Source organism: Chinchilla lanigera, unplaced genomic scaffold (genome assembly GCF_000276665.1).
Source record: "Chinchilla lanigera isolate Chin_1 unplaced genomic scaffold, ChiLan1.0 scaffold00122, whole genome shotgun sequence".
Taxonomy (NCBI): Eukaryota; Metazoa; Chordata; class Mammalia; order Rodentia; family Chinchillidae; genus Chinchilla; species Chinchilla lanigera.
Genome location: NW_004955523.1, coordinates 2,395,431 through 2,419,047, shown reverse-complemented (window position 1 = coordinate 2,419,047; position 23,617 = coordinate 2,395,431). Strand labels below are relative to the sequence as shown.

General features: G+C 47.7%; 1 protein-coding gene across 1 annotated transcript in view; it reads left to right on the top strand.

The window, feature by feature from the left end:
- Positions 1 to 23,214, top strand: part of Dcaf4 (DDB1 and CUL4 associated factor 4) — a 25,504-nt gene extending 2,290 nt beyond the window's left edge. The window contains exons 2-14 of the mRNA XM_005409439.2: positions 7,117 to 7,216; positions 9,579 to 9,679; positions 10,052 to 10,209; positions 10,935 to 11,017; positions 12,486 to 12,588; positions 14,187 to 14,330; positions 15,340 to 15,389; positions 18,106 to 18,185; positions 19,327 to 19,425; positions 19,553 to 19,650; positions 20,539 to 20,712; positions 20,990 to 21,104; positions 22,806 to 23,214. Coding sequence (XP_005409496.1) covers positions 7,125 to 7,216; positions 9,579 to 9,679; positions 10,052 to 10,209; positions 10,935 to 11,017; positions 12,486 to 12,588; positions 14,187 to 14,330; positions 15,340 to 15,389; positions 18,106 to 18,185; positions 19,327 to 19,425; positions 19,553 to 19,650; positions 20,539 to 20,712; positions 20,990 to 21,104; positions 22,806 to 22,999 — 1,491 coding nt within the window. The 5' untranslated portion in view covers positions 7,117 to 7,124 and the 3' untranslated portion in view covers positions 23,000 to 23,214. The remainder of the gene's footprint in view (positions 1 to 7,116; positions 7,217 to 9,578; positions 9,680 to 10,051; positions 10,210 to 10,934; positions 11,018 to 12,485; positions 12,589 to 14,186; positions 14,331 to 15,339; positions 15,390 to 18,105; positions 18,186 to 19,326; positions 19,426 to 19,552; positions 19,651 to 20,538; positions 20,713 to 20,989; positions 21,105 to 22,805) is intronic.
- The last annotated feature ends 403 nt before the right edge of the window (positions 23,215 to 23,617 follow it).

The following is a 23,617-nucleotide window of genomic DNA, read 5'->3' as shown; positions in this document are numbered from 1 at the left end:
GGATGATGCATGCCTTGCATACCTGTAATCCCAGCACTGCAAATTTTAAGTCCAGCCTGGGCAATTTAGAAACTTAGTGAGACCTTTCTCAAAATAAAAGAGGAATGAAAGATGCAGCTCGGTGCTCAGGCGCTGGGTTCACTCCTGCTGTCTTGGGGGTTGGGGGCTAAAGGTTTAAAGCTGGGCCTGAGAAACTGCTTGGCAGTTTGCTGCACTTGTGGATAAACAGAGGTTGAAAGATTGGAAGCCAAAGTTGTTGAAGTCTTTGGAAGCGTTGTAAAGATGAAAGGGATGGCCTGCGGGCAAGGTGAACAAGGGAGGAGAAGCTAAGCAGGTACCTGATTCTAAAGGAAACATTGGCATGATGGCGGCCTGTGCCTGTGCTGTCAGCTACTGTTGAGGCGGAGGTGGGAGGATCGCTTTAGCCCAGGAGTTCAGGGTCAGCTTGGCCAATACAGCAAGATCCTGTCTCATAGAAAAGAAAAAACCCGCCTGATGGACATGTTTTACAGGTGGGAACAAAATTACAGAGCCAAACAATGAGTGCTGCAACTCATAGGAGAGAAATTATCTGCAGATTTTTTTGAGAGGGAGGGCTGTTTTGTTTTGTTTTGTTTTTCTTAGGGTCTGCTATGTAGTCCAGACTGCTTTGAACTCACTATGTAGCCTAAGCTGGCTCTGCTCTTTCAGTCTTCCTCCCTCTGCCACCTGAGTGGTGGGATTATATGTGTGTGCCACCATGGCTGGCTTATGTCCACAGTTTTCCAAGGCAGAAAATAAAGGATGTAAAGACTAGGTTTTCAGAGTTTATCATTATTGAGATGGCAGAATATACACTATTGCTTACCAAAATACACATTCCGCCTGCCCAAGTAAACAAAAGATGATGAGGAAGAAGTTTGCAGAAGTACTCTCTCAGGTATTCATCTTGTTTAGATATTCTAAGAGTACATCCATATTTGCCTTCTCGAAAATAGCTGTCAGCCAGGTGTGTATTGGAATAAGGCAGGTATCCACCCACCTGTCACCTAAGAAAGGATCCACAAGCAGATGATGATGAAGAGTTGGATACGCAGAAGGTTAATTTTAAGTACATCCCTTCTTCCTCTTTTTATCTTAAAATAACCAAGGATTATTAACCTAACCAAGGATTACTAAATGGTGAAGTTTAGGCGCTGGCTTCCTGTGTTTAACCTAAAATGAATTGCTGCCAAAATGGGGAAGGAAGGAAATTTATGCTGACGGAAAATAAGAGGTTTTAAAATGAATATTATATATTTGGTTATTTTGGCATCTTACATAGTGATATATGGTCTTTTCCTGTAAGTTTTTCTTTAAGATTGTGGTTTTCAAAGTATTTAATATAGGGCCAGGGACATAGCTCAGCAGCCTAAGCACCTGGCAAACACAAGGTCCTGAGTGCAATTCCCGGTCCCCCCCAAAAAAACAACAAAGTATTTAATATTGATATACTTTAATTTAGGTGCTGATGCTATAATAAAGTAATTATAAAAACCAAAATACCTAACACCTATAGTTTATCATCCTTTATGTCGATGCCAGAAAAAGATTATCTATGGATCTGATTAAATACAAATTTTGTTCCATAAACCCTTAATTAATGAAACCAATTCCCTTTTTCTTTGATTGAAACGGGACGTTCCAAATCTGATCTCTAAGCCAGGTATGATGGCACCTTTGTAGAACATTACACCTATAATCCCAGGACTTGGGAGGTTGAGGCAGGAGGATCACCTCGAGTTTGCTGCCAGCCTGGGCTACCTACAGAGTTCAAGGCCAGCCTGAACTACATGATGAGACCCTGTCTCAAAAAAAATCTGATTTGTAAATTTCTCTTTGAACAAGAGCATAAAAAGGGATCAGGGATATAGCTCAGCAGCACAGTGCCTGCTTGGCAAGTACAAGGCCTTGAGTTTGAGTCCTGGTACCCCCAAAAAAAACAAAACATAAACAATGAGGGAAACGTGACACCAAGATCTTAGTGGTTTACAGAGGTGCATAAAGTATATGTTTTGGCTTAAATGAAAGTCATATTCAGCCTGATTCTGGTTTTAACCACTTACCAGTCCAGTTATTTAAATACAGGATGACTAAAAGTTGCATTTTTTCATTAATTTTTATAAGATAATACAACAGAAAATATAAAAACAATTTTATCAGATTTATTCAATATGAGAACCAACTGGTCGGGCTGGGCCTGGTGGTGCATGCCTGTAATTCCAGCACTGGGGAGGCTGAGGCAGGAGGATTGCCATGAGTTTGAGGCCAGCCTACGCTACATAGTGAGTTCAAGGTCAGCCTGGACTACAGAGTGACACCCAGTCTCAAAAAAAAGAATTAACTGGTTGAGGTGATACCTGATAATACATGAACACACTGCCCAAGTCCTCACCATTGGACTGTGCTGGTTAACTGTTAAGTAGTTAAAACTTTGGTCATACTAACTTATTATATGATAGTACAGGTTTTTGCTGTTATTTTTTGTATTATTTTTGCTTAGGTATTAAATCAGCCTAGGTCCTTTCCTCTAAACTACATTTCCAGACCATTCATTCATTCTTTCATTTATTTATTTATGTATTTATTTATTTATTTTTGGGTACTGGGAATTGAACTCAGGACCTTGCACTTGCCAGGCAGGTGCTTGTGCCTTTGAGCTATATCCCCAGTCCTCCCAGACCTTTTAATTTTTTTTTTTATTTTTATTTTGAGATAGGGTCTCACTAAATTGCTAAGTGGCCTAGGCTCAGCTTGAACTTGCAATCTTCCTGCCTCAGCCTCACAGAGTGCTAGGATTACAGGAATGCACTATGGCACCTGGTGGTAGTATAGTTTTTGGATGCTAGGCAAGAGCTCTACCACTGAGCTATACCCCAACTCTGTTTTTTATTATAGTGGTCCTAGTATCTCAGTGTGATTTTGACATGCATATACTTATCCTTTGCTTATTTTTTAATTGAGTTTATTTCATATTGAGTTGTAAGAGTTCTTTAGTCTGGATACCCAATCCTTATCCGTTATAGGATTTACAGGTATTTTCTTCTATTCTGTAAGTTTTTTCACTTTATTGATAGTGTCCTTTAATGCATGAAAGTTAATTCTGATGAAGTCCAGTTTTTATTTTTTTCTCATGTTTTCAGTATCATAGCTAAGAAACTTGTTGCTATTCTAAGGTCATTTAGGGGTATGGTGATTTTAGAGCCTGGATCTATTTTAGTTAATTTTAGTAAATGAGATAACACTATGTTGCCCAAGCTGGCCTTGAACCCCTGCGCTCAAACAATACTCCTGCCTCAGCCTCTTGAGTAGCTAGGACTATAGGTGTGGACAACAGCCAGCTCAGTTATTCTTTTAAAGATAAATATCCAGACAACAAAAATGTCAGAAGAAAACTATAGATCTGTGTCTTATGAATATAGATGCAGAAATCCTCAATAAAATATGAGTAAGCCAAATTCAGGAGCCTATTACAAGGATTATACATCATGATCAAGTGGAATTTATACCTGGAATTAGGTTGGTTCAACATATAATGATCAATCAGTGTAATATACAAAATAGATATGTGAAAACCCACATGAGTTTCTCAACTGCAGAGAAAGCATTGGACAATATCCAACACCATTTTCTGATAAAAAATTGGCCTCATAAGGTTGGAAAGTTGTAGTAAATATCTTCCATATAACTTCCTTTTTTATTAAAAAGAAAAAGTAGGATCTCATTGTGTTGCCCAGGCTAACCTGAAATTCCTGGACCTAACCTTCCTACCTTGGCCCTCAGCCTGTCCTGTGGCTGGGACTAAAGGCATGTGCCGCCACATCCACTAACTCTTACGGTCTTTTGGATTATTTTCTTGTGATTGATTCCCAGAAGGAAGATACGTACATTTACAACTTACTTGATAAATATTGCTTAATCACTTTCCAAAAGTCATGTTTATTTATTATTTTAGAATAGCTGTCTCTTAAAATTTACTTTTTACACCTTCAGAAACTTACAAGATTTTCAGAAAGGCAAACCTAGACTGGGCCTCCTGCAACACATTTTAAAGTCTGTGTCCTGTGGAGCAGCTCCAGGGATGCTGCCAGCAAACTGTTATTGGGTGTTTTCCGCCTAGAACAGTGCTTCTCAATCCTGTGCTATTTTGAGCCAGATAACTCTTTCTCTTTTCTTTATTTTGGGAAAGGAGGCTGGGGATTGAACCTGGGGCCTTGTGCCAAGCTATTTTCCAGCTCTTTTTATTTCAAGACAAGATCTCATTAAATTGTCAAGGCTGACCTCAAATTTGTAATCCTCTCGCCTCGGCCTCCCAAGTAGTTGGGATTACAGGTGTGTACACCACCCCCGCATAGGATAATTCTTTACTGAGGCTGTCCTGGACATAAGATGGTTGGCAGTATCTGTGGCTTTTACCCACTAGATACAGTAGCAGCCCATCTCTGCCCCTCTACCCCCTTGCCCAAGTGGGGACAGAGAAAAATGTCTCCAGATACAGTATTGCCAAATGTGCCTTAGTAGACAAAACCGTGGTTAGGAATTACTGATCAGCCAACCAGGTATGGCGGCACACACCTAATCCCAGCTACTCAGGAAATAAGGTTCTCTGTGCTGCTGCCTCTGCCGTGCCTTTCAATTAGGTCACTCCTCTTGCACTGCAGTCCTCACCGTTGGACTGTGCTGGGCTCTCCAACCTCTTCCCGAAATCCCTTGTGCTGTACTTTAGACTCTTGCCTGCCTGCAGGCCCCACTGCCCCTGATCCCACTGCCTGACCTGTCACTTTAGACTACTGCACCATCCTGCCCCATCCCGCTCTGTCTACATGAGGCAGTTACTCCTTTCTCTCACCATGTTTGGGGATACCTGGGTCTTGACCCTCATCCTGCACTGGGTGACAGTGAGTGCCATGAGCCTCCAGATCACAGCTTACTGATCTCTGCCCACTCCCCAGTGCTCAGCCCTAAGCCTGATGTGGAGTGGCTGCTCTGCAAATGTGTATTGACTTAAGGTACCCAGAGCAGAAGGAAGCTACCTGGGATCTACAGGTAGCTGTAGGTTTTTAGTCTTTTCTACTTTGGCAAAAATTTACTCAGTGCCATCTAGGTCATGGGTGCTAGTAATAGAAAAAGATGAGATGGGAGTATAAACAAAGTTTAATAGAGAGAGATAAGTGCAAGCATAAACTGTGTGTAAAGTAGATACAGAGAATGAACTACATTTGCATTTGGGGACAACACGGTTCTTCCCTTTCAGTAGACTTCTTTGTTTTGGTTTTGGTTTTTTGATGCAGGGTCTTGAAATATAGTTCAGGTTGGCTCTGAACTCACTTTGTAGCCCAGGCTGACCTTGAACTTGTGGCAGTCCTCAGCCTCTCAAACACTGGGGTTACAGGCATTGCCTATGGTGTCCTGATCATGCAGCCCCTAAGGCTAATGGTGTAGGAGGAGTGTGGTCCTGCCTCCTGATGGATAAGCTGGAGGCTTGGAGTACCAGGATGTGTGTTGTTCACTGTATTCCTGATTAGTAGAAAAAAAACTAGAGTGTTTATGTGCAGACTGTGCACTCTAAAAGAGAGTTGTTTGTTGTGGAATTGGTAATAATAATAAATTGTATGTTAGTGTGGCTTAGTTTTTTTAACTCTCGCTATACATGCTTCTTCTGTTCACAGTGCTTTTATCTTGAAACTTAAGTATAATCACAACTGTATTCTTTAGCTGCAGTATAAGATTGTTGATCCGCCGCCGGGCATGTTGGTGCACGCCTGTAACCCCAGCACTCGGGAAGCTGAGGCAGGAGGATCGTTGCAAGTTCGAGACCAGCCTGGGCTACAAAGTGAGCTCGAGGCCAGCCTGAACTGCATAGAGAGACCCTGTCTCAAAAAGACAGAAAAAAAAAAAATTGTTGATCCATGGTGAACCCCACACATAAGGTGTTTGGGGGCCGTTCTTTAGGAAAATGAATACAGTGACTATACTTTCAGACTAGAGGAGGGCATGAAATTTACAGAGAAGGGAAGCATCTATTAGCAAAAGAGCAGATGTGGTCTAGAAAGAGATCATGGAGTCTTTTATTCTTTTGGTGCTAGAGAGAGAACCCAAGGCCTTGGACATGCTGAGCACATACTTTACCAGTGAGTTACACGCTCAGCCCATGAACACACTTCTAAACCCATTGACACTGCTGCATCTGTGGAGACAGACAGGAAGTGACAGCATAGGAACTTGATGCCCAGGAGGATGCTTGAGCTGGAGAGGTGCCTGTATTGGTGGATTGGATGGAGTTAAATGAGAAAAAGAGATCTGTGGAGAACACAGGGGTGTTTGACCCGGGAGTACCCAGGAAAGGATGAATTTGACAAGAGGAGAACCAGCAACAAAAGGAATAGATGCTTCATGGTATATGCTGCAGGAATAAGGGCCAGAAAGAGAGCACCAGCTTTAGCAAGTACGTGGTGACGGTCAGTACCTCAGCAAAACATTTCAGTAGAACAGGGAGAAGGAAGATGCCTGACTCCAGTGAGTTGAGGAATATTGAGAAATGACAACAATGAATTTATATTTAGACAGAATTCTTCCAGCGTATTTGCTTCTTTTGGATCAGAAGTGGAACACATACAAATGAAAAACCTGGGCATGTTTATAAGTTAAGGCGAGGGAGGCATTAAACATGTATGAGAACAGATGTGTACAGAGTCCTTGGGAAGGTAAGAGATCAACAGCCAGATGGGATGGGTGTGCCTTGAAAAGCTCTGAGAACATACCTGTTTCTCCCAGACAGAGGAGGACAGAATAAGTGTAGGCAGGTGTTTGTGGAGTAGACAAGAGAGACCTAGCAGTGGTGGTGAATCTATGGAACACGTGCCACAGCGCAGCTGTTCGTTATCATTGAAAGCTCTAAAAGGTTTGCCATTGCTGGTAGGTTTCGTGCCTGGTCACTTCTTTTCTCTGGGAGAGGGAGCTGTGCCATCCCTCCAGGGTGTTGGGAAGAAGTGGGAAAGTGCTGGAGGAGCTCTTCACAGGAAAGGCACGGATGCCAAGGAGCGAGCGGGAGAACACCCACACTCAGGGATGTATGTGACGTTCTCTTTTCTCTTTTAGGAACAGAAATGAATAAAAGCAGCAAGCAGAGTAGGAAAAAATACGGGAGGAGAAGCCGCTCACAGAACTGTTGGTGCAGACAGCGCAGTTCCAGTGAGAGGCAAGTGTGCCAGGGCTGGGGAGCTGGCTCTGCCCAGTGCCACAGGGCATTTCATACCTCACTGTGCCCGGGGGCCAGGGGCAGGGCTGTATATCCAGCAAGCTCCCTGGGCATGTGGCTGCTGTGGGTCTGTCCACCACTCTGAGTGATGAGGGGCACAGCTACACCCTTCTTTCTTTCAGAGTGACTGCAGTGGCTTCTGCTCAGTGTCATCCCTGTGGTTACAGGTAGACATTACCTGATACATTTGGTAACCTGCTTCTCTATTTTAGTTGGGTTTTGAAATCTATACATGAAACACTATACTGAATATACACAAAAGTCTATTTAAAAAATACACAGATGGCTGAGACAGGAAGGTCACAAATTTAGGGCCAGCCTTGCATACATAGGGAGTTCAGCCAGCCTGGACTACACAGTAAAACCCTGTCTCCAAAAAGAAAAAAAGAAATTTTTGTTGAAGTCCCCAGTATAAACATTTTCACATTCCATTTGTTTTTCTTCATGGAGGAAGTCTGGTTTTGTCTTGGAACCAGACAGCTCCCCTGGCCCCTGGAGAGGATATCAGCTGTGCCATCAAGGGCTTCTGCAAGATCCCTGGCCACCCCGTCTTCCCATAGCTCTCCGTGTCACAGGCTCCCTTAGCACCAAAAGGGGCCCAGCTGCCAGTTTTTAAATTCTCCCCTGGTTCAGACCTCCTTTTGAAACAGACAGATGGGGGCGGCGCAGTTTGAGGCAGCTCTGCCCAGTGCCACAGTGTATTTCATACCTCACTGTCTAACTATGGAGCCCACTATGTGGCCTCGAACTTGGCAACGATCCTCCTGCTCTAGCCTCAAGTGCTGGGGTGACGACAGGCATGCGCCATCGTGCCTGGCTAAACAAACCGATTTCTTAGTTACAGGGCCATCAGATGTCCAGTAACAAGATGCTTCTCTGGAAGAAATTAACCCAAACAGTAATGGAGGACAAGGGCTTTAGACTCAGGAGCTCTGCTTTCTGTTGTGCAACTGGGCCACGTACCTCATGTCTGTGCCACTGTTTCTTGTATGAAACACGGCTAATAACTTCTTTCAAGAGGAAGTGTATAAAGCCCTAAAAGGCTTCAGAGGAGCACATGGTGGGTCTCACTGGGCAGAAATCCTCAAATTTGACCAGTGTTACAGAAAGGTTAGGACCGTGCCCAATGTTTTGTGGGGTTTTTCTCATGGCCAGTGTTTTATAAGGAGACCATGAATACTTTTTGGGCTTTGGGCCTTCCCAAGAGCAGAGTATGTCACAAAATGTGATCAGTACAAGAGTCCCGCACAGCTTTGGCAGAGTGGCTTGGAAAGCTGCTGAGCACATCTACCCTCTGGGCTCCTCCGAGTAGAAAGAATGGAGCAGCAAGCAAGGAGCCTTTGGATGAAAAACGTAGACATTAGTCGTGGCACTTAATCTTGCCTCTTCCTGCTGATCGCAGATGAGCTGCCTCAGGAAGCTGTGGGCCAGGAAAAGGGGAGTAAGTAACTTTGCCTGAAACTCTGCCTAGCTCTAGTATTTGTGGAAGAAGGAATGTTTTCTTGTTCCCTTACCCTAATTTTGCAACTCAGATTCCTTTTAGTATTTGTCTGTGCAGGGAACAAATTCATGCTTTTAGGCCAGGTGCGGTGACGCCTGTAATCCCAGCACTTGGGAGGCTGAGGCAAGAGGATCTCCGTGAGTATGAGGCCAGCCTGGGCTACAAATGAGACCCTGTCTCCAAAAAAAAAAAAAAGGAAAGAAAGAAATTTCTTCACTTGAAAGTGAATTATATCAGGATTCTAAAGAAAGATCTTTCGCTTTATCACTGTGTCCTTCAATCTGTAGTTACCAGAAGCCGCTTGTGGCTTACCAGTCCAGAGTCTCAGCCATGGCTCTGTCACTGAGCAGATTACTGTGTCACTGAGCAGATGACACAGCCCCAGTTTCTGTGTGAGGTTGCTAACCAGGTGTGGCTTCACCTCTTCTACTACTAAATCCAATAAAGAATGAAATTCACCTGGCCTTGTGATAGCTGTTGAGCTGATGGAGAAACCCGGCTGGTAAAATTCTTATTGGCAAAGATTTCTGTTCTATTTTTCATCTGAAAGATTCCAGAAGACCTCACAAAACACTCAAGTGAGAAGAAGAAATTACTGTGATATGCATCCTCTCTGAAAAAAAAAAAAGACAAACCAAAATCACCCTCCTTTTGGTGTATTTATTGTAAGGTGTCAGTTCTCCCAAAGCGATCAGAAAGGCAAGGGACAAAGATGTAGAATCGCTTCGGTAGGAGCCCCTGGTCTGAAGGATTGGGAACTCAGGCCCTTCACTGCCAGTCATCAGAGCCGTGTCTTCTCAGGTGCCTGACAGGGGCCCGGCAGAGATCACCGGACTCTGACCACAGTGACGAGGAGTCCCCAGTGACCTCACCCAACACCACTGGGGATACTTCCACACGAGGTAAGGCAGTTGCTAGCCAGGATGGAGGAAGCCTCCTGCTGCCAGGTCTCTTGGCATTGTCTCTCCTGGCTGCCCTTCCTCCTCAACCAGGCTCAGATGTGTCTGTGTCTCCTCACTTGCATGGGAGTCACCAGTGCATTCCTGGCTTGGAGGGAATCCTTGAAGCAAGTTGAAACCCTGAAGGAAGGAGCTGCAGTGTCAGGAACAGTGATCGTAGGGCAGATGGTCTCCCCCGGGACTGAATTCAGTCCAGGAGAGACTGACCATGCCAGACTCTGCTGGCCTTCAGAAAAGACAGGCAGCTGGGCTCCTTCCTGAGTGGGTCAGTTCCCAGCATTTTAAGTTGCTGAATTGAATGTTTATTCATTAAAGATCTACCGGGATATTACTTTGACCCTAAAAAGAACCGCTACTTCCGCTTGCTACCTGGACATAACAACTGCAACCCCCTCACGAAAGAGAGCATCCGGCAAAAGGAAATGGAGAGCAAAAGACTACAGCTGCTAGAGGAAGAGGAACAGAAGAAAAAGGTGGGCTCTGCACCCTCCAAGAGCCACCCCCACCCCCTGCGCTCCTGCCAGCGTCCACCTGCCAGTTAGAGGCACCGTGACACTTAGCATGGGCTCAGGGGTGCGGGGCTGGGCCCCGACTTCCCCTGACAGGGAAACGGAAGAGAGTAAGAGCAGCAAGCGACCCTGACCCCAGGCCCTCTGCCTTCTCCTGTTTGCTCAGTGCCATCAGCAGTTCTAGGGACTGTCCAGCCCGTGGGGCGGCTTTGGAAGCAGCACAGTGGAAGCTGAGGCACTGTATGTTTGTTAGGAAACTAGGACACAGGCCTGGGGGGTTGGGGAGCCACAGGCAGTCCTGCAGACAGATCTCCATGCCGGGGTGTTTGGCTGGCTGTGGACAGGAGGAGGGAAACCCAGGCCTCGGGATCGCCCTACAGGGATGGAGGGTACATGCAGCCAGGCCAGAGTCCAGTCTCGCTCCACCCTTGCTGGCGTGGCGGCTTCCTCCTGGGTGCAGATGGCCAGGCCCTCAGACAGAGGTGTGGTGCAGACTCCCAAGCCCACACCAAGAGGAGGAAGTAACTCTAATTTTGATACAGTTCTGACTTACAAAAGTCAAATTTTATGCATCTAATTTCTGCCCATTTAACGCCTGTCTCCTTCATTGCATCCTGTGAAGCTAAAAACATCTCTGTTATCCTATAACACAAATAAATCTTCATTGAGTCTTTCTGTCTGTAACTTAGAGAGCAGCCAGAATGGGGTTTAATACATCTTCCTTCCTACGAAAAAGCCAGCTGGGTTTCCTTAGCGTCGCCAGTTACTGCCGGTAAGTCAGTGCCTTGATGTTATGTTTTCTTAATGAATGTTCTTTCCTGTTTCCTTCTTTTCTGGTTTTTCTTTTGCGGCACTAGGGATTGAATACAGGGCCTCACACATGCTAAGCAAGCACTGTCCCACTGAGCTACACCCCAGCCCTTCGCTATTTTGGGATGTCCTCAAACTTTTTTTTTCTGTCAGATTTTATTGGTACATTTTAGACATACGCAGTGGTCACATTTGCCATAGAGAATTTGTACCTGTACATGATATACCTTGATTCTTTTTTTTTTTTTGCCATTCCCCTACCCTCCTTGAACCCCTCCTCCCCTCCCCACTTACAAAAGCATTTATTTTGGCCTCAAACAAACTTTGGATCCTCCTGCCTCAGTCTCCTAAAGAACTGGGATGACAGGCATGCACCACCACACCGGGCATTCTTCCCTGTTTCCTGTTTCTGTGCTCCAGGATTCCAGTCGGGAGGGTCCGCAAGGTCGCTCTCCAAGGGGTCCGCACAGATGAGGGCCCCTAGCACCCGCTGCCACGTAAAGACTCACTCTTTCTCAGACGTGGGCGGGAGGAGAGCACTCACAGAAGTCACTCAAGCTGCTTGCACGGATCCTCCTAGCAACTTCATTTCTTGAGGTTTCTGCCTCGCTCTTTCCCTTCCCAGTGAACTGTCACTGGAAGTGGGCCATTTAATGGATCTGAGTGTGCTGAGTGTATCAGAACGCTTGTGATACCTGACAGAAGCCTAACTAAAACTGAGATTGGGTGATACTTCCCTCCCATTTCCTGAAGAAGAGACCGACGCTCAAGGTGGAGCAGTTTGCTCAAGATATAACCAGCAAGGCAAGAGCTGTTTGACTAGGACATCTGAGCTCTAACCCCTCCCATCTTACTCTGCCTCCCGTGCGTGATGCAGCCATGCGCGGGTTATCCAGCAAGGCAGGTGCCTGTGTTCCCTTTGCAGTGGAGGAGTGGCCATGCTGCGGGGGTGGTGAGGCGGGTGACCCCACACCAGTGTGCTTCCCATTTGCCCATGTCCTCCATCCTGTTGGTCATCCCTCAGGGATTGGCTTCATCCCAAGAGAAGGCATTGTACTAGGCAGTCTAAGAAAATGTCCCTTTGCTTCTGACATTCTCTGAGCCTGGGAAGGACTAGGCAGTGCTTTGTTTTAGTTTTCCTAAGCTATATACGAGAAAACTAAAATTCAGAATTTGGGGGACCTTATTTAGCGTCATTGCTGAGAAGTAGTACACAGAGGGGCCTTTTAGTCTGGGCTTTATTTTTTTGTTTGACACAGACTCTCTCTGCTGACCAGGCTGGTCTTTAACTCAGATGCTCAAACAGTCCTCTTACCTCAGTCTCCCAAGTAGCTCAGACTCCAGGTGCTCACCGCATGTGGCTTCTGAGACTTGACCATGGGTGTCGCGCTCTGGGCCCATCCCTGCCTGTGTCTCTTTTCTATCTGTAGCTTAGCCCACGAGCTGCGAGTGAGCTGCATGGAGAGAAAAAAGGTTCACATTCAGAGCTCGGATGCCTCCGTCCCGACGAGCGACCCGTTCAGCCTCATCCTGGTGAGTTGCAGGGCCTCGTCTGGATCCTGGGTGCAGCTGCCATGCCCTAGATGCTTCATGCTTGGCCATCAAGCTGGCTTTGTAGACGCCAGTGGCTGTGAGAGCGGGCAGTGTCCTCTTGGCTTTACAATTTGAACCTACCTGCTGGCTACCCGTAGGTGGATGCTGAGCTGGCAGGCAGGCTGTGCTGTAACCACCCTCACCCTCAGTCCAGCCCTGGCATTTGATGTAGATCCTGGCCCCAATTACATGTTGACTGAGAACCCTTACAAAAGAACTTCTCCCTGGCTGGATTGCATATGCAGCTCACGAGGGGTACCGCATTACCATGACCTGGGGCTTCTTACCCCTTCTGCCCCTGGGCAGGGTTTGGTGTTGAGCATGAAGCTCCACTGTGCCTTCTCTTGCAGTAGGTTCTGGCTCCCTCATTCGCTGTCCCTGGCAGGGGCCTGCAGGCCTGAGGCCCTGCACATTAGCACCTCTCCCTCACATCATCTGTGAGGACTGGAAGGTTTCCTCTGCTTTTAATTAGACCTGGGCTGGGCCAAGTGCTGGAGCCCAGGGGCCAGGGAAATGTCAGCAGAGAGTTAGCAGGTCCTCTGCAAGTGAGGGAACCTTACCTCTCCAAAGGCAAGAGAAAGAGAGAGGACGGACAGTAATCTGTCTTGGCAGGACTTGAGGCTGGGCCTCAGACTTGAGGTTAATTGAGTCCTCGCACCTGAATAACAGCCCTTCCAAGTAAAGGGTGTTAGGGACGGGGCCCAGCTTCTTTGCTAGAGCAACTTTTCAGCTCAGATTCTGGTCACTGCCAGTGGTTAACCCAGGAACGTAACTTTTCTTCCCAAGTGAAATTGCACAGTCGGTGCAGGCTCACTGGCGTCCAACCCCTGTGCATGCATGTGTGTGTGTAGCAGTACAGACAAAGCGGTGGATGTGTAGGAAGTTTTTGTTTTCAGTTAACTGTTAACATTTAATAATAGCCCACATCCTAGTGCAGACTTTTCTGCTGTATTTTTATTTAGTGTAATGTACACTTGCCTTTTACGTGTATATGTTTCTTTTTTTTCTTGTGCTTTTGGTGGCATGGATCAGACCCAGGGCCTCACAGCTGCTAAGCCCATGCTGTGCTGTAGAGCTACACCCTCAGCCCCTGCAGTGTTTGTTCTCTTGTTGGAAACCATCATTTGCTATGGGAATACAGTTTGGAGTCCTGCTTGGCCCATGAACAATTACAGCTAGCCTTTTCCATGTCACTATGTAGTTTTCATGATGGCCACATGGTATGTTCGCTGGGCTGACGCTGGACCCTTCAAGCCCAGCTCTAGCAGATGGGGGGTCACTACTGACCTTGGTCTTCATGGGCATACACACCCTACCTCTACCATCCTAATCCCACTCGCTGCTCCTGAGGTAGTAAAACTGCCCCCTAGGAGCTTTGCAAATAAAGAGTGAGAGAAACTTAGCTCATCTTCATGTTCTCATGAAGATGAGCTGTCACCTGGGGAAGATGCATAGAGTGTAGAATCCAAGAAAGATGGATGGTGGACTTAACCCTCCTGGCCCAGTCTGGGGGGTCAGCTGCAGCCCCTTGCCTCCAGGTGGATACCAACAGTGACCGGCTCTTCACGGTGAATGATGTTGATGTTGGAGGCTCAAAGTATGGCGTCATCAACCTGAGTGGTCTGAAGACTCCTGCGCTTGAGGTGCACATGCATAAAAACTTCTACTTCACCAACCGCAAGGTATGTCATCTGGTTCTTCAGCTCGTAGCCCTTGGGGCCCGGGACACTGTGCTATTCGGCCTTCACTTTGTGAAGGAAATAGGGCACAGTTACTTCATTTTTCAAAAGAACAGGTAGACTGTTGGTTTCTGCAGACCCACAGGAAAAGAAAAGGAGCCTAGGAGTACCTATGTTGGAGGAGGAAATTAACTTAGATAGTGGGGGTAGGCTGAAGGCAGCACTGCTTTACCTGGTTCTAAGAAGGTTCCCTCCGGGAAAGTCAAGGGTTTCCAGGGCCACAGTGACTGTGACCCGAATAAAGGAATCCTCCCCTGTGTATCAAGTCGGTACAACCATCACCAAGCCACTCTGTGGCCACCACTGAGGTTTACATAAACACAAGGTGCTTGCCATCTAGGGCATCAAGCACTTTACATTCCTGTGAGGGGTGGTAACAAGCTGAGACTTTCCAGGTAGGACATGAGAGCCACAAGGTCGGTACAGGTTGAAATGGCTGATGAGTAAAGTAAGGTACAGCACAGCTTCAGAGTTAGGTTTGTCCCCTTCCACGGCGGAGAACTGAGCCCTTGATGGTGGGTATGCCAGCTTCCTTGTGTAGGATGCATGCTGATGCAGAAGGGTGAGGTCTAGGGTGTGCGTCCTTCTCGCCCCATTGAGGCCCCATATCACAGGGCAGGAAGCTCTCCTGTCCTCTTAATGCTTACTCTAGCCCACTTTTAAGAGTGAGCCAGGTGTGGTGGCACATGTCTACAATCCCAGCACTTGGGAGGCTGAAACAGGAGTATCACTATGAGTTCGAGGCCAGCCTGGGCTACAAGGTTAAGTGTAAAGCCAGCCTGAATTGCATAGCAAAATGTCTCAAAAAGAAGAAGAAAGAAAGAATGGAATGAGACCTGCAGAAAGATTTTCTGTGTCTCTGTCCCTACAAGTAACTGAGAGTTTGGCCATTTCTCTCCAAGAGCTGGCAGTCAAACCAACCTTGCCATCTTGCTGTGTGCTTCTTCACCAGGTGAATTCTGTGTGCTGGGCCTCACTGAACCACTTGGATTCCCACGTTCTGTATCCTTTGGTGTGGACCAAGGATTTGTGGGCTTTGTAAGATGGCATTTAATGACAGAGGGCTGGGCCATCTGCACTCATGACTCACCCTTTAGAAGAAAACTGTGCCCCTGGGTTGACAACAGGGATTTCTGTGCAGCACAGAGCAGCAGGTGAGATCCCATGACGACTGTCCTTGGGGGTGACGTTGATGTGCCTGTGTGCCAGACACTGTTGTGGAACTTCACATGTAAGTAGAGGAGATACGATCAGAACTCAGGCTGTATGTCTCTAGAGCCTCCTGCTCTACCACTGTAACCTAGGGCTTCAGGCCACAAGACAGACCCAGCATCTGTGCCAGAGAGTTGGTGCTTTAGCAGAGGAGTAAAATGAAGGAACGGCACAGCCTTGGGAAGGAGCCCTCGGTCCTGCAGTGAGAGAGGGAAAAACAGTGGTTATTAAGGGTTGGGCTTCTCCAGGGACACTGAGACCCGGGGAAGAGAAGGAAGTTTCCTTGGCATTGCACGAGGCCTAGGGACAGCCTCCTGTGGTGCACTCTTCACTCTGGTCGTCGCCTTCTCAGAGAGCCACTGGGGCTGTTTTGCTAGGAACACAGCAGTGTAGGTTGTCACTGGGCCCAAGCCTCCCTCCGGGACTTCTGGGCTCTCTATGCCATGGAGGACTTATTTGACCCTAGTCCAGGCCCATAACAAGTGAGCTCTTGAACATGTGTGCTGCCAGTGCACGTAATGCTTGCTTCTTGAGCTGCCATGAGATGAATGTGCAGTAACATACAGTATTCCACAGTTTCTACACATCATTGTCCTCAACAGATGAAAGCTGAATCAGAACCTTTATTTTTGTTTGCTTCACAGGACTACGTTTCAAAGATTTTAAACCCTGAAGTCCATTAATGGTCTGTTTATAATTTTTATGTAAGACACAAAACTGTGCGTTCTGTAAATTGCAGTTTTACGTGGCTGTCATCTGGTGGGGCTCTGGTAAGTGAGAGGACTACACTGATCCAACGGGCATGAGAGGCCATGCTTTACAGAGAGGGAACAAGAACCGCGCTCTGGTTTCTGACCATGAAGCAGTGTTTTCTCCCATATCTCTTTGGCCAGGGCTAGGTAAAACCCCATTGAATTTTAAAGTGTGGTTTGTCCTGGCTCAGGTGGTGGCTTGACACCTGGTGGTTATTCCAGGTCCACTTCAGGCTTTTGTGCTTCCACTAAAGTTCCTTTACTAAAAGGGCACCATTTTCACACCTGCGTCCTTGTTCAGACCTGCACTCTGCATTTCCCGTGAAGAGTGGTGGGAGGTCAGAGGAATTTTTTTCTACTTTTCTGGACTCCTAGTTAACTGTGCCCTGCTAAGGAAGTAATCAATGGTCTGCCCCTGTAAGTACCGCACAAAATTTGAGTATGACCTGGATTTCAGCCACAGTAACTGAAAGTGCCCATGGATAAGGGTTTCTTCCCTTATCGCCCTCCAAACCCAGAAGTAGAAGGTTTATTCAGGAAGAAATGGAGCTGCCCGGCATCTGGTTTTAGCAGTGTCTGGAGACTAGAGATACTGTTGAACACTGAGCTTACCACCACAGGTCACGTATGCATCACACATTCAGATGGTTGAACTGCTAACTTGGTGGCCTGTTTGTTAGTGTTTTTCAGTGGATCACTGAGCCATTGTCTGTTGGGCATATATAGTCCCTCTGTAAGGTGCTGGAGACAGGCAGCTCAACAGGAAGTCTTCGAGGGCTTTTGGATGCCATGGGGATGCAAGAGTCGTCCTGTGGATGCCTACATGGGAAGGAAGGGACAGGCGCTCCCAGCAGAAGGTTGAGTCAGGACAAGGGTTGGTGTGTTGGGCAGCTTTTTGGTGTCCCGTGATGCCTGTAGCTGGATGGGGTCTTCCAAGACAGGGTCATCAGAGCTATGGAGTGCCCTGAGGACTGTGATCATGGAGTCATGTTAGAAAGAGTCTTGGTAGCAGTGTGGGGACATAGACTGGCAAGGGTGAGACTTCATCAGAGGCTGCTACAAGGCCTTAAGAGAACAGTGGTGAGGGCAAGATGCTGCAGGCTTAAAGGACAGGCCAAGAGTCTAAAAGAAAGCTCCATTCTAGCCAGAGAATCAGGTAACAGGAACATGTCAGCATGGCACGGAAGTGGTAGGTTAAAAGCCAAGAAGGTATGTGCAGTTATGGGCCAGGGATATACTCGGTGGCATCAGCGCTTGCCTGGCAAGCCTGAGGTCATGACTTCGATTCTCGGTACCAAAAAAAAAAGGAATGTGGTTAGAAGTTGGACCATGTGGCCACAGGGCAGGACTGTGATTGACAGAGGTGAGTCTAGGGGACAGTGGAGATTGGAAAGGTGGAGCAGATGCTCTGTGAGCGCTCTTGGCGTCTTAAAAGCATAAACTGCTTTAGGTCATCATATGTTTGTAAGGGTTACAAGGCCTTAGAAAAACTCACACCACATTGAGAATAGGGCTTCTGTCTGGGTCGGGGAAAGGGGAGGCTTGGATTAGGAGGGATTAAAGCGGGCTTTTAATTGTATCTGTGACCTTTTTTAAGAAAATTTGAAGCTGAATAGGAAAATGTGATCATGTTAGAGCTGGACAGTTGGTTTTATTCACAGCCAAGTTCATGTGTGTTGTAAGTTTTTGCATGACCACCATTCTTCTCGCAGAGGAGATCCTTGTCCCTGCTTGTCCTTAACAGCTTCTTCCAGGCTGTGCCTCTTGGGATTTGCAGAGACTCCGGGCTGTGCCACTCTGATCCCAACGTCGCTGTTCACCAGCAGTCACCCAGGTACAGGGTCCTTTCCTTCAGAAGAGACCAGTGCCTTGGGGGAGGTTTCTGTCCTGTGCTTTCCAGGAACTGCGGGTGGGCTCAGAGAGGAGGTGTGGGAGCCAGAGGCTGGGTGACCCTGGCAGAGCACAGGGTGGGGCCACGCTGGGGCAACACGGAGCCTGTCCCACAGTCAGCACTAGGTACACATGCACTTCTAGTGCTGTCCCCTGCTTTTACCCCTTGTGGATCACATTAGCAGCCAGAACAGCATTAAAATGTTCATGTAACCTGCATGAGACATCAAAACACTGCTTTGGACTACCTGTGCTAACCATTCAGAAGACACTAAGTTAAGCAGCTACTACCTGTATGCCTGTATATGGCAGGCACTGATAGAAAAAAACTCAGATTAGCAGTCCCTTTGGGCAGGAATGGGGTGAAAGGTAGTAACTGAAAGGAACATGAAGGAGGTGACTGGAGCTTGGACTGTTTTCTCTCTTAAGCTGGGTGCTCACACATGGCTAGATTCACTTTGCAGTTACGCGTGGAACTGTACACATCCTTACGACTTCTGTAGGTGCAAACGTTTGATGATTTGCTAGAGAATGCACACGCGGTAGTGATCCAGGACTGAAACCCACACTGCCTCCCTGACAGCTGTTAGTGTTGTGCAGTCCACAACACAGACTGTTGACAAGGGTGACCCGGCTGAATCTCTCTCATTACCATAAGCCTAGGAAAGGGCCAAAGTATAGACTCTGTTTTAGTCTGTTTTCTGTTGCTACAACTAAATACCGCAGATTGGGTGACTCATAAAGAATAGAGGGTTGTGAGCTCACGGCAGCTATGAAAGCCAAGAGCATGGCACCAGAGTCTTGGTGAGGGCCGCCTTCCTGCCTCCTGATGCAGTGCTGGCCCCCACGAGGAAGTGTAAAGCTGTGAGCTTGGGCCTGTCTTCTCACAGCCCACTGATGCCCTGGTGAGGGCCCCACCTTGTTCCTCGGACATCTAATCCTAGTTACCTCCCAAAGCAACCTCCCCACTGCATCAGCTGTGACTTGGGGAATACGTCTCCTAACACGCATTCTGAGGGCAGAATGCAGGGAAGCTCTCCAGGCCTAGAGGTCAGCTGTGCTTCCCTTGCTCTTCTGCTCCACAGGTGTAGACCGCCGTGGCATGCTCTGCAGTTTCCGGATCCCTGGTGCCTGGTCCTGTGCGTGGTGTCTGAACATCCAGGCAAACACCTGCTTCAGTACCGGTGAGCCATGGCTGCCCGCTCCAGTGCCTGGAGTGGTGGACTTCATACCTTAACCCAACCACCAGGCCCTCCTCTCCCTAGACTACCAGTGATGCCTGTCTTACCAACCTATCTCTGTCTCCACCAGGCTTGTCTCGGCGGGTCCTGTTGACCAATGTAGTGACAGGACACCGGCAGTCATACAGGACCAACAGTGACGTTCTCACCCAGCAGTTTGCCATCATGGTTGGTTGAATTGTGAAGGGTGTAACAGAAACTTTGCTGGGGTGAAATTGGAGTCCCTGGTGTGGCATTTAGATCTTCCTCTTTTACAAAGGAGAAATGAACAGAAAGGATGTGAATATGAGCTCAGTGAAGGTTGGCTGATCTAGGAAGACCTGCCTGAGCTGGATTTAACCAACTTCCTGTCTAAATTAATTCTCAGCAGTCCTTTAGTTGGAGTGAGCAGGACAAATCATGTTAACGTGTGTAAGGTGGGGCTGGGTGTAGCTCAGTCATAGAGTGAGTGCCTATATGCCTAGCACGTTCAGGGCCCTGGGTCCCAGCCCCCAACTCCACAGAAAAATAAAATATGTGTGTGAAGTATGAGGCCATGGCCTCATATACAGCTTCTAGTTTGTACATTTTACATGCATAAAAGTGAAAATTTTGGTCATTACTGTATTTCAAGACTTGCCCTGTCGAGTGCTTTCTCTAGCACTATGGAGGAGGGAGTCCGCTGACCACTGCAGGCAGGAGGCAGAGTTGATCATTCAGACCTCCTTTAGCCAGCTCCTGCTCCGATTAGGACCCTGCGCCTTCCCAGCATCTGCTCTCCTACTCCAGGCTCTTCACCAGAGCTTTGGTGGGGACAGGGTGCTGTCACTCAGGCTCTAGTGAGGGCAGCCTAAGTGTAGTGAGCTACTTCAAGCCCCTGTGGGCTCCCCACACTGGATAGACCTGGAGTCCAGTTCTAGCCTGTCACAAGGCCTTGTCCCTTCTAACTCCAGTGAGGCTCACCTTCCCACCAAGCTGGCGCATGCACCCTGTGCCAGGCTGGCGGGGCCAGAGAAGGGTTGTCTACAGGACACACCCTTGCCATCCTCGGGCACCAAGCAGACCCTCTCTCCACAGACTCCTTTGCTGTTCAATGGCTGTCGCTCTGGGGAGATCTTTGCCATTGATCTGCGTTGTCGAAGTCAAGGCAAGGACTGGAAGTCCACCCGCCTGTTCCATGACTCGGCGGTGACCTCTTTGCGGATCCTCCAGGAAGAGCAGTCCGTGTTGGCATCCGACATGGCTGGAAAGGTAGAGGAAACCGACCACCGCCATGTGTGTGCCGTGCACGGGGATTCTGCAGAAGAAACCCTGTATCAAGACACCAGGCAGGAAGGGGTCACAGGCGATCCAGGGAGAGGGGTTGCTGGTTACAGTTTTGAAGGCCTCGGTTTAGGAGTTGGTGGTATAGATCTTCATAACCTAAAGGGGCCACTGGAGACCGCCTGGCCTTTCCTGGCTTCACACCTGGTGTTCACCAGTGTGCCTGCAGGACCCTCCCTAATGACACCCTGTGCTTCTTCCCCAGATCAAGCTGTGGGACCTGAGGACCATGAAGTGTCTGAGGCAGTACGAAGGTCATGTGAATGAGTATGCCTGCCTGCCCTTGCATGTGCACGAGGAAGAAGGAATCCTGGTGGCAGGTACTTGGGGAGGAGGAGATTCCATCCACTGAGTCACATCTCTTAGAACTCCAGCAAGCTTAAGCGGCAGAGGGAGAAGCGGCTCAAAAACAAAAGTAACAGGGGCTTTGGGCGTCTGGATAGGGAGACCGAGGGGCAGTAGAGTTGTCTATTGGTAAGCAGCAGTTCAATAGCCAGCGGCTGGACAGCCCTCTGGAAAAAGGTACAAGAGGTACAGCAAGACAGCAACTAGGGGGCCCGGGTTTAGGGTCTGTGCATTAGGTTACATCCCGTCTTACACTGTCCTATCTAAAAACTTGCTTCCTGTTTTTTCTATTCACATTTCCACAAGAAGATGCTGAAAAAAGAAATGAAGGTCATTGAAAAGTAACCGATTCTGGTCCCTTTCATACCACCCATGGTCGGTAGAAAAGGAGCAGCTTCTACCTACTAAGCCCCCTTGAAGAGAGTTACAGATTGATTATAGATCAGACTATTTCTGGGCCTCAGAATAATGTGATAGCACCAAGGTCAGTGTTTTTCTACGTGAAACAGCTGGCCCTTGTTCTCAGTGTTTGCGAATCCTCACGTTTGCTAGTGTTCCTACAGAAAGTATCTATTCTCCACAAAACATTTTCATAGCTAATCAGCATGACTTTGTTAGAACTTTCTCAGGCATATTTACTGTTCTAATCAACACCAACACTTAGCTTCCTTTAAATCTATTTTCTGCAAGAGTTTCTCTCAGAAGAGCTTCTGTGCGCTGGGTAACAGAAGAGCCAAGTTATATTGAGTAGCAGGTGCAGTTGTCCACTAGCTACATCAATAAACTTGGCAAGTGGGTGTGGGGGCGCATGCCTATAATCCCAGCACTTGGGAGGCTGAGCGGGAGGATTGCGGAGAGTTTGAGGCCAATCTGAGCTGCATAATGAGTTCAAGACCAGCCTGAACTATGTAGTGAGACCCTGTCTCAAGTAAGTAAGTAAATGGAAGGAAAGGAGGAAGGAGGGAAGGAAGGAGGGAGGGAGGGAGGGAGGGAGGAGTGTGCCTGTGGTCTCAGAGTGTTCAAATATGCAACCCATAGTGCCAAAGACCCGCCTGCTCTCTTGCTGAAGGCCTTCAGGAGACAGTCAGGCTATCATCACCTCTGGGGTCATATGTCATGATGTTTAGGGCTCAGAACTTGGACCCCTGAAGACTTAAATCAGAAGGAGGGCCAGGGATTTAGCACAGGGCACAGCACCTGCCTGGCAAGCGTGAGGTCCTCAGTTAAATTCCCAGTACCAAAAAAAAAAAAAGAAAACAGAGCTCAGGAAGGAGCTATCTGGTTTGCTCCCAGGATGTAATTCATGAAGGTGAGAGGTTTTGGTGAATATTTCATGAAAAGGAAATCAGCTGCCTGTCACCTGAGCAGGTGTGCTAGGTTCCCACCTGAACAGCCCTTGACACTGACAGAAGCAGAGTCCCCCTACAGAGTCACTGCAGGGTCACAGCCAGCCAGTCATATCACTCTGAGGACCTGCAGTTACTTGTGTTCTTGAACACCTCGGGAACTCAGGATTTTGATTTTGAAAATTACATGTTAGCAGTGGTTTGTATAGGAGTTTGTGCTTTGGCTCTCACAAATCACATTTAGCCCTGAGGAATCGTGAGGAGCCATGTCCAGACTTTTTTCTTTTGCTTTCTCTCACTAACCTTCCACGTGTCTTTCCTCTTTCCTAGTGGGCCAGGACTGCTATACAAGAATCTGGAGCCTCCAGGATGGCTACCTGCTCAGAACCATCCCCTCCCCATACCCTACCTCCAAGACTGACATTCCCAGTGTGGCCTTCTCTTCTCAGCTTGGAGGAGAGCAAGGAACGCCAGGGCTGCTCATGGCCGTCAGGCAGGACCTTTATTGTTTCTCCTATGTCTGATTCTGCGGGGGGGGGGGGGGGGGGGGGGGGCAGCCCGGAAGAGTGTGGGTTTACCTAAAAAGTAAAGAGTGGCTTATTTGCGATTGTAATGAGGGGATTTAAAGTGATACCTGTGGGTGCAGCTTTCATCCCTGTGGCTGCTGGGAGCAAGGTGCTAAAGGTTTGATATGAAGACACTTCAGTAAAGTTGTTACAGTTAAATCTGGGCTCAGAGAGCTTGAAAGTCCTTTTCATAACAGGTACTTACTTTTTTCTCTTGTTAAATTCTCCACAATAGTTCCCTACCTCCTTCCCTTTTTTAAAACAAAAAGACTTTTTTCTAAGGACTGAAGATGGGCAAAAACTAAAAGCTGCTGCTTTCACTAGAAGCCCTGTGGAGAAGCCAGTGAGGGTGTTGGGGGTGGTCAGTGCCTGGATTCCAGGAGGAGCTGCATTTGCCCTTGACAAAGCCAGGTGGGGTGGAGTTGGGCAAGATATGTCTCAGTCTACAGAGTAAAGATTTAGGGCTAGAGTTTGGAATCAGTGTGGCCATCTCAAACTCCACATCGGGCTGGGGATTTAGCTCGGCGACACAGCACCTGCCTGGCAAGCGCAAGGTCGTGAGTTCGATTCCTGGTA